This window comes from Aspergillus welwitschiae (genome assembly GCF_003344945.1).
Source record: "Aspergillus welwitschiae strain CBS 139.54b unplaced genomic scaffold BDQ94scaffold_42, whole genome shotgun sequence".
Taxonomy (NCBI): Eukaryota; Fungi; Ascomycota; class Eurotiomycetes; order Eurotiales; family Aspergillaceae; genus Aspergillus; species Aspergillus welwitschiae.
In genome coordinates this window covers 135,993-148,626 of record NW_020798736.1, presented here as the reverse complement: position 1 = coordinate 148,626, position 12,634 = coordinate 135,993, and the positions used below count along the sequence as shown (strand labels likewise).

General features: G+C 48.9%; 2 protein-coding genes across 2 annotated transcripts; one reads left to right on the top strand and one right to left on the bottom strand.

The window, feature by feature from the left end:
• Nucleotides 1-313: 313 nt before the first annotated feature.
• Nucleotides 314-2,558, bottom strand: BDQ94DRAFT_174452 (Zn(II)2Cys6 transcription factor; the record flags this gene model as incomplete). Its single annotated transcript, XM_026772351.1, has 4 exons — nucleotides 314-1,213; nucleotides 1,267-2,132; nucleotides 2,193-2,447; nucleotides 2,537-2,558. 4 exons carry the CDS (start codon nucleotides 2,556-2,558, stop codon nucleotides 314-316), a joined length of 2,043 nt encoding a protein of 680 aa, XP_026621798.1.
• A 7,898-nt stretch (nucleotides 2,559-10,456) lies between these two features.
• On the top strand, nucleotides 10,457-12,093 carry hcsA (homocitrate synthase; the record flags this gene model as incomplete). The annotated part of the gene is made up of 5 exons (XM_026769575.1): nucleotides 10,457-10,523; nucleotides 10,586-10,815; nucleotides 10,879-10,959; nucleotides 11,019-11,086; nucleotides 11,142-12,093. The coding sequence occupies 5 exons, from the start codon at nucleotides 10,457-10,459 to the stop codon at nucleotides 12,091-12,093; spliced, it is 1,398 nt and encodes a 465-aa protein (XP_026621797.1).
• Between the last annotated feature and the right edge of the window lie 541 nt (nucleotides 12,094-12,634).

Below are 12,634 nucleotides of genomic sequence, written 5' to 3'. Positions count from 1 at the left end.
ATGGCCGGACCATCCCTCACTTTATTCCTAATAGATACTGCAGAAATATCTGGGGTGTATAGCTCCGGAGTGATTGTTAAGCATAGTGGGAGGGAATAGTTACTAACGATAGAACTGGAGGTTAGAAGAGATGGAGGTTGTTGGCCAATGATTATAGCTTCTACATAATCCCTCTGAGATCCTCGTACTTAGGGGGTTGGACTTTGATTGAGGATTCTGGAAATCTTGATTCGAATTTCATTAATCTATCGTTATTATTCATTCTATCGTCACTCATAATCGGCATCTCTATGTGGGTATGGTACTTTTCCCTCTATCGAAGCAGCACATAATCCCCCCGCTCATTCATCACTGAAACCCAGTCGCAATCCGATGTGCGACTTTTCCTTGCCTTCCAACATTCCTCCATCACTCGATATGCCTCTGCCAGTGTTCCCTCCGTGGCCTTCGCCGTCGTGAAGAGCTCCCGGAAAGAAGGCTGTTGTTCGGGCTGCGCTAAACAGCCCACGATGCAAAAAGGCCACACCACACTCGACAGGAGTCGCTGATCGCGAAGCATCTGGAACACAAGAATGGCCTCGGAAACAGTTTGTGCAATCTCCGGCAGCTCGGGATGAGCCCCGGAGAGCACAACATGGAGATAGGCGATGGCTCCAAGCCCAAACGCCTTGTTGATTCCTGGGTGAGCCCGAGAAACGCCCGGGGTAGCCGAAGAGCCCCATGCTGCAAATGGCTCTGAAACGGAAATCTGCTCGAGATCGGCGAATTCTCGTCGTAGTCGCTGCTCCAATTGCCCACCACGCTGTGCTAATTCAATGATGCTGAGCTTACGAGCCGCCTCAGACTCGTTCTTCCATCGATCCAGCGCAGAAACATCCGCGATCAGGGTCATGATTGAGTTCCGACACCCTATTAGACTTTCTAGAGAAATCCCGAAGCGGTCCAGTACCTGGACATGATCAATATCCAGAAAGGGAGCCCTCCGGGTAGAAGCAGAAGCGATAATATCCATCGACACGAGAGACCCAAGGAGGAGTCTCGCAGTAGAGTCGTCTTCGGGGGACGGGCTCTGATTGTCTAGCGGTATACTTGGGCAGATCTGGCTCGATGTCTCGTGAGGTGTAGAAGACATCCGCACCTGCATGAACACAGGCATCAGATTGCCAGCCAGCCGAAGAAGCCATTGCCAGTTCTTAGTTCCGCCAGCAAATATCTGAAGAAGTCAGTACCTTCAATCGCACCGTATCATCAGGTTGAACCACCTACCTCCCAATACAGAAGTTGAAGTATTGAAACAAGTCCCTCAAGACTGTGCGTAATTTGGCTCTGTGCATTCCAGCTAAACGAGTCGGCCATGATGCGTTGCATTCCCTGAAGAGCCAGGTCGTGATAGCCATCTTTGGTACGTAATTGCGCCAGTCGTGCCGGGAATTCACTTTTAGGAAGCGATGTCGAGAGCAAGTCGAGCTCACTGAGAGCCAAACTGGCATAGTATGCGGGTTTGATGCGCCGCAGAAGTGAGAGAAGCCAACCTCTCCCTTGTCGGTCTTGGGTGTGGTAAAATGGATATTGAATGTAGAAGACCCGGTCCAAGTAGTGCATCAGTAACTCATCCTCGGATCTGCTTCCCGGGATGGGGTCAAGGGGTGTCCCGGGCCACGAGATGGTCTGTCCGCAGGTTGCAGCTGCCAGCATATGCATGCCGGACGTCGGTTGCAGGCTTGTCGGGTCAGGAGACAAAGTAGGTTCTTTCTGCAGGTGGGGGCTATCCAGGGATGCGCTCCACATCAAGTCATCCAAGTCCGACAGGGACGATTTACTCATGGCCAAGCCAAAATCGTCCGAGTTCATCATGTCACCCCATGCAATTCCGGGCTCTTGCGTTTCCAGCACGTTTGGGGTTAGGAGTCCTTCTACTGACGATGAGGGAGACGAAGGGTTGTGCGCCCACTCTAACTGCTTCGAGAACGTGGTATAGTCTTCCTCAGGGAAGACCGAGGTGCCTTCAGGGGTGGGGAGCTGGTGGAGAGGCACGGTGCTGTACACCAGCGTACTATTATTAATAGCAGCCACATTGCTGTCTCGGGTTAGACCTTGCAGTTCGTCTGGGGCTACATTGAAGAAAGGGTAGACTAGAGTAATCGATCTTAGTGCGGGTCCTTTGCTTGACATCTGTAGATGGAGACCCTTACCGGTATTGCGGGCTGATGGGCGAGTAGAAAGGAGAAGTTTCTGTCTTCTCTTTCTTGACCGGGCCTGACTAACCATCTGCCGGAACTTCGAGGCTTGCTCATTTTGCAGGGTCCCATTGTCCATCCAATACGGCCGCGGACCGTATCCGTGGCACTCGAGGTCCAAGGAGATGCATCGGGTGCATGCCGGGCGAGTCTCATCGCATTTCTTCCGGCGGACACGGCATGTCCAGCAACCATTGAGACTTCGTGCGGCTGAAATAGCAAGCAGGGAATGTAAGTATGGGAGCCGGGATGTTGCGCACAGCAGACGAGCACAAGCAAGAGAGAACAGCTGGGCTTACGGATTTTGGTGGCTGCAGCCATCATATGCGGTGCAATCTTGCTGGCTTGCCGGGGAGTCTAGCAAATGAATAGGATCCGGTTACTCAACATTCCATGAAACCTTCTCCACGGATGAAGTTGCGGGTTTGTTCCATAGTATTATATATGCTCTGGTATGGCTTCGAGGGATTGGGGCCAAAAGATAGACAGATGGAGGCTGAAGCACCGAAAGTCACTAACACCATGCAGTAGGCTCACTCGCCGATTGGGAAACTAATTGGATAATTGGCTGATGGCTGGATGAACGGACGGATGGGCTGTTCCTTCTGACTTTCGCCGCCATCGCAACGACTACTATGAGGGACTAGTTCCAGTACCTACCTACCTACCTCCCTGCCTACCTGCCTGCCCAGAAACGTACCGCTGCAGGTCAGATTGGTTATACGAAGAAACCGAGTTGTGAAAATAACCGACTGAGTGTAGGGGGCACCAGATAGAATGACCTGCCCCCAGTCTACGACCCATGGGGGAAGCTTTGACATGCGGTGCCGTTCCAATGCCGAACGACCATGGCGACGATGGCATCATGGGTCCAGCCGGTAGAGCCAAGGACTTTTACGATGTCCCCTCCCCCACCATCCTTCAGACTAGTGGGTCTGCAGAAAGGAAAAGCACCTCAATTCTCCGCGTGGCGTCCAGGCGATTCCTCGTGGGATCTCACCTTGCATGGAAGGGCTCCTGGTAATTTCCCACGTGAGTGACAGGATGGCTACTGTCTCTCGTGGGTCTGACTGCAGCCTACATGGAGCGTACTTGAGCCGATGCTAACCTATCTGACTACACCTAGCCGAGTGGGACATTGAACTTTTGCAAGGGGCAAATTCAGTTCTCGGAGTAAGAAATCTGATCCGGTGATGACTTGAAACAGCCCGTAGTCTTTAGTGCTCACATGGTAGTCGAACGGCGTTCAAGTCTTTTGACGGACGGTACACGAGGATCAGGCGGGATCTCTAGGACCTTAGACTAGTTTGTGAGACTACCATGGATACGGATAGTAGCCAAGAACAACAGTTGGCTTGGGGACAGCTCAAGTCCGAATCGTACCAGAACACCCCAATTTTTACCCCTTTTATTTTTCCCATGAGAAGATCGAGTTCTGCTGAAGATTTTCTTCAGCGCGGCAACCAGTAGACGGTCCAAGCAGCAGATGCCGGTGGTCATGGTTCTAAGCTTGTTGCAACGCCAGTCCTGATGTTCCTTAAGCCGTTCGGGGATGGTTCTAGAATTGCCGTCGCGCATTAAGTTCTGTACGAGAGATCACCCTATTCAATCCTGGGAGGGTGTTGCGTCGTGAGTAAGAGGGACCCAGAATAACTTAGCGATGTGATGTCGCGAGGAACAGCGAGCAATCACAGAGGGAAAATGGATCCATATTCCAACAACGGGAAGGATTGAGGCGTGGGAGCGTCCGGAGGATTTTAATCCCATTCCTCCCACTGGTGGTGGATCTGGTGTCAGCCTCTAGCCTTTCGCTTTGTCGGGGCGTCCAAGCGCATATTCTTCAGCAGGTCTTGGACTCGGACTGGGAGCAGTGGGCGTCCCCGATCGATCTGAGGTCAGCTTCAGTACGCAGCACCCAATACCACGCTAAGCTTAAGCGATCAATCCAGTCAAGTGCATCCATTCTCAGTGGGACAATCCGGATGGGCAAATGATCTGATGTCAGCTTCGGCGTGGGAGTTTCCGGCCGAATTAAGCAAACACAGCCCAGCCAGTGGGAGCACCCGCGGGCATTTTCTTCTGCGGGTGAGATTGCCCGGTCGATCCCATGCTCGCTCTGTAGGCACAACAGCAGCATCTAGAACCCCTTAATCAGCCCAGCGGTGGGATATCCCCATTATCAATGTCCCCTAAGCGGTGGGAGTATCCGGCTCCGCCGTGCAGTGTGGGTTAAGTGGGAGTGTCCGGGGTTCTGGGGCAACGGAGCAGAATTCCCCTTCTTTCTGTTCCTTCTCACCCTTTGTCGCCCATCTTGGCCTGGCCTTCGTCAGCAGCCACGTGTGCAGATTGTCCTCGCATGTCGGTAATTAACTTGGTGTGCGAGGGATTTTCTGCCAACATCCGTGCACAATGCCTTGATCCCTCGGGATAAATAACAAAAATGCTTATCAGTATAGCAGTGAATTGTGTGTAAATTCTATCAATCTAAGCTTATCAGTCAGCGAAGTCAGTCATATACTCGTGTTTGAATGCTTGCTTGGGTAAGTTATACGCACTACGAAATGAACTCATGTCCGTGAACTATGTACCTTGAGACCTCTTTGGTCGGGCCGATGTACTGTTCTGGAGAGTGAAACGCGCAGATGATTTAAGAGAAGAGAAACAGTCATCAGTACTGATGTCTGGGCTGTTGTTCCAGCTGTATTTCAGCCATTGCAACATGATGGCTCGAAGTGAAGTCTTTGTTTCCACTGAGTCTCGTGCACCTATACTTGGTGCTTATGTAACCCCGCATGCCCTTGTGTAACATTTACTTTTCTGGATAATTTCCAGACGCAATATTGGATACTTCATGAGTGTTGATTCCCGGGATGTAATACTCCTATCCAAGTCATAGACAGTCAACTATAGTAACTTCGGAAGAACACTGAGTCTATCAAAGTGAAATGTGCTGATTCAACTTTATTGGGAGATATACAACAACTACAGATAATTAGAAATGCATTAATAATGGATCTCTCGAACTCAAGTTAATTTGGGGGTATCAATATGAGCTAGTCAAATTTTCTACAGCCTCATCCTTCCCAGTTCAGGCCGATAAGCCCCGTCACCCAAACAGTCATCTCCCTGCTCACCTGCAGCGAATGCCGTAGCACCCAGGAAGACACTTTCTCCAAAGCTTCCATTAACCGAAGTATGCCGACATCAACAGTCTGACAAGCCCTCAAAGTGAATCGTGACTGCTAAATATAGAACCCGGCAAAATATAGTAGCATACGATTCTAGAGGTCGTCACAACCAAAAACATGAACATCCCTAGGTGTATGTTTCATTGACTTCATTTGAAGCGGGGACGATCGCGTAATCGGTAAGCTCAGAGAATTCAAGACCGCATGCAGGCATGACGAATGTACAGTCAACATCTCAGATACTCCATGTGGTATGGCCGAAGGAGTGGCACCTATGTCTTGGGTGGGTTCCAGAGACGTCTGACATCCAAACTAGTAAGTAGTTGTCATTGTACCATATTGTCCCCCAGGACAGGCTTTGGCACCAATAAGGACTCCGAGTATGTCTACTATTGTAGGAAACTGTTTTCTCCCCATGCTCCAGGACGGTGATCCGAAGTCCCGATTTTTCTCAGCAAGCGCCACAACCACGTTTAGCTGACTTTACAAATGCCTGCAGTTGATCTAGTCGGTACTAGACTAGAGCACAACGACTTGAAGATCCCACCTGCCCCGTTGGAAAGGAAGATCATACTTGCCAAATTATTGGATACTGAGATGGCACAACTTTGGCCCGACAGATAGTGGGACAAGTCCTAGTGTGGTTTGGGACAAACCACCGAGGAGAGTCGAGTCCCCAGATAGCGCCTTGCCGACGTACAAGCTCCTGAAGGAGCTCGGGCGAAGGATTCGTCGGCTGGGTCTGTATCAGCCCTAATTTGTTCCATAGGGGCGGGGGCTAGTTTATCGTGGTCTCACTTGTCCGGCAGTGATGGCAAACACGCCTTTGAATCCTTTGGTTGTGCAAGATGAGATACTAAGTAATGGCACGGATGTATTACCAGACTGGGAAATCATTATGCGATCTAGATAGAAGAGATCCCTGTATTATACCTGGAACATATTACTGCTATTGAAGAGGTGCCGCTTGAGCCGATGCATAGTGTACATGGATTCGAACGAGTCTCGAAGAATCGGAAAGGCTCAGTCGGTTTGGTTTGCTTTTGTTTTGATACTGCATCTATGCGTAAGAGTAGCTCTTTTGTTTGACTGACTCCCAACACCAGTCCTAATTATTCTATGCTAATTGCTACAGGCACAGGACAACCAGATCCTCAACAGAAGGCTACCTGTTTTGAAAAGACATATACACATCTCATAAGCCATCTTTTCCACTTTCGGGTATCGTACTAAAGATTCACAGCTTGAACAGAAACATATGCAACATCAACTGCCCGTCATTCCAAAGTCAAGCATCACAAACCCACCAATAGTTGGTTCTGAGGCTGTACTCAATCCTCGCATGGGATATACCTTCCTATAAGACCGCAAAGTAAGGAACATAATTAGCACGTCAGATAAACAATCGATTTATATCAGTGGTTCTAGGTCCTGGACAGAAGAGCGGACTAGCTTTAGGGGCTCATAAACGAGATGAGCACCTGCATAATCATTTGACTGTGCAACTCTCCCAGAGCTGCCTATTTCTACCTACTTGACACTTGGACACCGTTTTAGTACTCGGAACAGGGTATAATTCATTGGAAGCATACATGTAGATTGATAAGAGTCCAATGCGACAACTCAAGGTGTCCTAGACGTACCTAAGCGTTTTGCAGAACCAGACTCGCTATCTGTTATCTTCGCATATACTCCAGTGACTGACCCAGTCTTTCGAACTAAGAATCTGTCCAAGGTCCAGCATACCCAGGCTCTGTTAGCGACGTAGAAGTGCGGTATATGTCTGATATTTTAATCATTAAGGCAATGGAATCTCAGGGTTCTTATCCTAGTTCAGATGACCTGCCCTTGCCACTGCGATATTTTCTTTCAATTTCTTCTCTCCAGAATCTTACCAATGTTTATTATTTGCTCTGAGTACCCAAAAATTCCTTACATGTATTTAAAAAAGGATATTAGGTAGGTCATAGGATCATTGTGAGCTTCAAAGTTTGAGGTTAAATGCACTAGACTTGCCTCTTTTCCAAGAAGAAATCCCTATCTCAACTCATGAGTTCTTCCCATTCATAATGTCTATCTTATTCAAAATAGAACCTTACAGTAACAATCACAGATGCAACGATTGGCTTCGCTCTCTCCCTTACAGCCATATTCGAGGGTCTGGAGATCTTCGTTTTCCAACACAACACCTGCTACACTCTGCCTCGTAGAGATAGGTACCGACCAGTTTTGTGTCCCCTTTTCCAACTGAGTTTTGCTTTGTAATATCTCTCGTTCCCTCTTATCATCAACTTTCTCCCACGGCTTCGCTGTGTATTGTGTCATATATTAAGAATCAGGTTTATTGCCTTCTATCACTTTGTGATGTATCTGAATCTATAAGCCAGTAGATGAAATAGTCTATCCTTTCTTTATCTACCCCATCATGATCGTGCCTTGTAGTCTTGAGTAGTCACAACAAAATGACAATTCAAGGCCGTAAGCTCTCTATGTCTTTCCGAATGATTTTGCAAAAAAGACTCTCCGGGTTCGAGAAAAGCTCGACTATGCCAAGGGTATCTTTGTGATTCTTTCACTCATGTCTCTGGAAATTGTAGGAGTGTACCCTGAAGGTGCACTAAATCTACTTTCCTTAGTATCCTGACAATCTGTCAGTATGTTCCTAATTCAAGGTCGGGCAATCCTGCAATTAGTTCGGTCTTGATGAGATTGCTTTTGACAGAGTATGGGCCTCCTGCGTTAAAAACTTTTCTCGTGCCACGAGTAAAGTATTAATCACCTCGCGAGTCAATTGTTTCTTCAGGCGTTTCACAAACTGGTAGAGGTATCTAGACTGTCTGATAGTATTAATACTTGCTGCTATCTAAATTAAATACAGTAGAACCTTGACATAAATATACCTACATTCTGAACATCTTGTTCAATGGTCATCTCTGGTGAATACACTCGGGTTAATGAGAAAAGAATTAAGGCTCCCTAAGACATGATACCTAAATATCCCTGTGTCTTGGCTGAGACGATTGTGTCCCACGCCGTTTGGGTTAATTATCTGAGCCTCAGCTAATCCATAAGAGTCAGTAGATGTAAAGGGAGTCAATCCGCTCACTATCGAGGAAGATGGTGGAGATTCGAGATTATAACCTTCTATCTTCGTGTTCCAAATAACCTGCGTAGGCCCAGGGCTCCAGATATAGTATGATGAGGAAGACGAGGCTATCGAAATTCGAAACACACTACATGGGCGAAGGGTAGGCTGAAATTCCAGTCTGCGGCGAATATAATATAGAGTAATAGCTGGTATATCTTTGAAACCTCTAATTTCAACAAAGTATATTGACTTACGAATCAAGTTACTTTTCAAGTACTAGGTGCAACTGGTGCCACCAAATATTATGCTTATACTATTCCCTTACGCCTTTGTAGAGCCCCTCTCATTTTGATGATTCCATAAACTTAGAGGTTGACAGAACGTTTTATGTAGACTACTATAACGATGAAAGCTGGGTAACCCAAGATGCATGGACTAGCCAATTCGTTCTAACAGGCACATATATGAGTGATACCACCAAATCCAGCGACTACTATGCTGTTATTTTTAGTATTCTTAAAAAGCCACGCACCAGGCTATTGAGCTGCGACGTTAGGATACGATGTAAACAACATAGGTCCCTGCATTTATTACATGCTTAATACTGAGTGCCACTGAAGCTCTGCAATAAATGCAGGCATAAGTACAGTATTGGCATCCCCAATAGGGAATAATGCAGACGGACATAACGGATAAAGGCCTGGCCAGAGCAGTCTATACCGAAAAGGGACTAACGCCAACAGTGGTGCAGGGATCAGCAGCATATTACTCTATCGGGCGAGAGATACCTGACGTAATTCAGGTTGACCAACGAAAAGCCAGGAAATGAAAATAGAGGGGCGGTATCGGCCATCGGTGACGTACTGGATGTGACTCAAGTCCTGAACTGGGGGAGAGAGAGTAGCAACGGCCTCAGGAGGGTGGTTCTCCCACCTTAGTCAACGTTATGATTCAGGTTACGCAGTTCTTCAGATATGGTTGCCAGGACATTTGGAGACTGCTAATCAAATTCATCCAATAAAAACGATTCCACGGTCGATGGTGGAAAGGCGATTATCAATCGTTGGCATCTCGACGCGAGCCCATTGAAGACGCTATCTATTCGGAAAACGCCCCCCCTGCCGATGTCGGTTGAACTAAACCCAAGTGCTCACTAGCAGTGGGTGGTGAACCCTAGACACAAACCCTCCTTGACTGGGATTTCAAAAAGGCTAAAAGCCCTCGGTAGCAGCGATAGGATGCCTAAACGAAGATCTACCAGCGAAATGCACTTCCCCCCCTCAGCCACCTGTACCAAGAATGGCACATTCGTCTGTTCGTTGGCATACCCTTTCAGTGGCAAATCCACGTAGCCGTCACCGCCCATGAGTAGCCCCCCGAGGCAGCCTGTAGGCAAAAGAATGGAGTAGACCTTAATAATAGAAATGACTACAGGACATTGGTTGACCCTGTTGGAGACTGGGGAATGATCCTCACGCTGAGCAATTGGGGCTGCCGGATGCGCAGTTCACGGTCCAGGTTCCCCACAAGAGGAGTGTAAGCCAGTTCCAGCAGGCGAAAAAAAAGAGGGTGAAAATTTCGTCGTTGCCGCAGAAAGAAAGAGCAAAAGAGAGGGACCGGCCGAGGAGTCTCCAGTGCATTGCCCGCGAATCATCATTGCGCTGACCGCCCGCCTTTTTTTAATCTCCGCCCACTTTTCTCTTTCTCCTGGCAACCTATGACTCTTCCCTGCCTCTCCCTCATTGACCATCTCTCCATTTAAATCCAGCTGTGACTCATTCTCTGGCTTCGCTTGTTAGTCTCCCTCCTATATCTATCTCACTTTGCTCTCATTCAAACGCTGGTTGCTCAATACTGACATTTAACCTCGCTATAGCCATTTGCCGTCTAAAGTATATACTACCGATCTATCTGCGTGCTACCCCACCATCAATTCATTCACAATGTGCCCCGGTGCAGACCACGAGCCCAATGGGCAGGCCAACGTCGCCAATGGCAATGGCAACAACGGTATGATTTCAGCTCGCAAACACATGAACTGCAAATGCCTATGCTAACCAATACCTTTTCAGGTGAACACCCCGGCTTCACTGCCGTTGAGACTCGCCAGAACCCCCACCCTTCCGTCTCTCGGAACCCCTACGGCCACAACGTCGGTGTCACCGACTTCCTGAGCAACGTCTCTCGCTTCCAGATCATCGAGAGTACCCTGCGTGAGGGTGAGCAGTTCGCCAACGCTTTCTTCGACACTGAGAAGAAGATTGAAATCGCCAAGGCCCTCGATGAGTTCGGTGTTGACTACGTGAGTCATACCCCGGTGGATCACATCACAATGCCGGAGAGCGTGCACTGACCACCACTTTAGATTGAGCTTACCAGCCCCTGCGCTTCCGAGCAGTCGAGAAAGGACTGTGAGGCCATCTGCAAGCTTGGCCTGAAGGCTAAGGTATGTTACCCCTGTTCACTGCGAGTAGTGCGTCATCAGGCTAATTTTCAAAAATTCAGATCCTTACTCACATCCGTTGCCACATGGACGATGCTCGCATTGCAGTCGAGACCGGTGTCGATGGAGTGTAAGTGCTGTTTGTCTTGTATATGCCATGTTCGACTGCTAACAGCTCCGGACAGCGATGTTGTGATTGGAACCTCCTCTTACCTCCGTGAGCACTCCCACGGCAAGGACATGACCTACATCAAGAATACCGCCATTGAAGTCATCGAATTCGTCAAGTCCAAGGGCATTGAGATCCGTTTCTCCAGTGAGGACTCTTTCCGCTCCGACCTCGTCGATCTCCTGTCCATCTACTCGGCCGTCGACAAGGTCGGTGTTAACCGTGTTGGTATCGCCGATACCGTCGGCTGCGCTTCTCCCCGTCAGGTCTACGAGCTTGTCCGTGTCCTGAGGGGTGTTGTTAGCTGTGACATCGAAACCCACTTCCACAACGACACTGGTTGCGCTATTGCCAACGCTTACTGTGCCCTGGAGGCTGGTGCCACCCACATTGACACCTCCGTCCTCGGTATCGGTGAGCGTAACGGTATCACTCCCCTCGGTGGTCTCATGGCCCGCATGATGGTTGCCGACCCCGAGTACGTCAAGAGCAAGTACAGATTGGAGAAGCTCAAGGATATCGAGGACCTCGTTGCCGAGGCCGTTGAGGTCAACATCCCCTTCAACAACTACATCACCGGTTTCTGCGCTTTCACCCACAAGGCCGGTATCCACGCCAAGGCCATCCTCAACAACCCCAGCACCTACGAGATCATCAACCCTGCCGACTTCGGCATGTCTCGTTATGTCCACTTCGCTTCTCGTCTGACCGGCTGGAACGCCATCAAGTCGCGTGCCCAGCAGCTCAAGATCGAGATGACCGATGACCAGTACAAGGAGTGCACGGCCAAGATCAAGGCTCTGGCCGATATCCGCCCCATTGCTGTCGATGATGCCGACAGTATCATCCGTGCCTACTACCGCAACCTCAAGCTGGGCGAGAACAAGCCCCTCCTGGACCTCACGGCCGACGAGCAGGCTCAGTTCGCTGCCAAGGAGAAGGAGCTCGCTGCTCAGGCTTCTGCCTAAGCCAGGCGATCGAAATCGATCTCTGGCCTAGGGTCTCTTTCTAATCATGCATTTATTCCAACCGGGATAGACGTTTCTTGTCCTTATTATTAGAGCTTTGATGTTTCCTATTTCCTTACTCTTTTTAGCGGCTCCCTTGGCGGAGGACGTTCTTGTTTGCGCCTGCTGGTTTCATGATTGGATGTTTATGTGTTCTCAGGATGGTTTCTTTGATTTCCACGGGGTTTTCAAAAGTTGTTCCTTGTCTCTGATGGAAAAAAGGGAGGGGAGGCCGGTGTTAGGAGAGCCCTTGGTCCTCGCGTAGGACCGTGTACATACGCAGAATCTTGATGCCATATGCATCTATCCTACAATATACGGGATATATACCAAAGATAAAATGTGTGGCTTATAGATCTAGTAAGAGTAATCGGAAACGGTCGATGTAATGGAAGCAAGGGGAGAATGTGAGTGCATGTGGAGCGTCAAATCGAGACGACGTACTATAGATTGTCATGAGGAGAAGCGGCATGCGGGAACCGAGGCAGTTTCCCGACGCCCC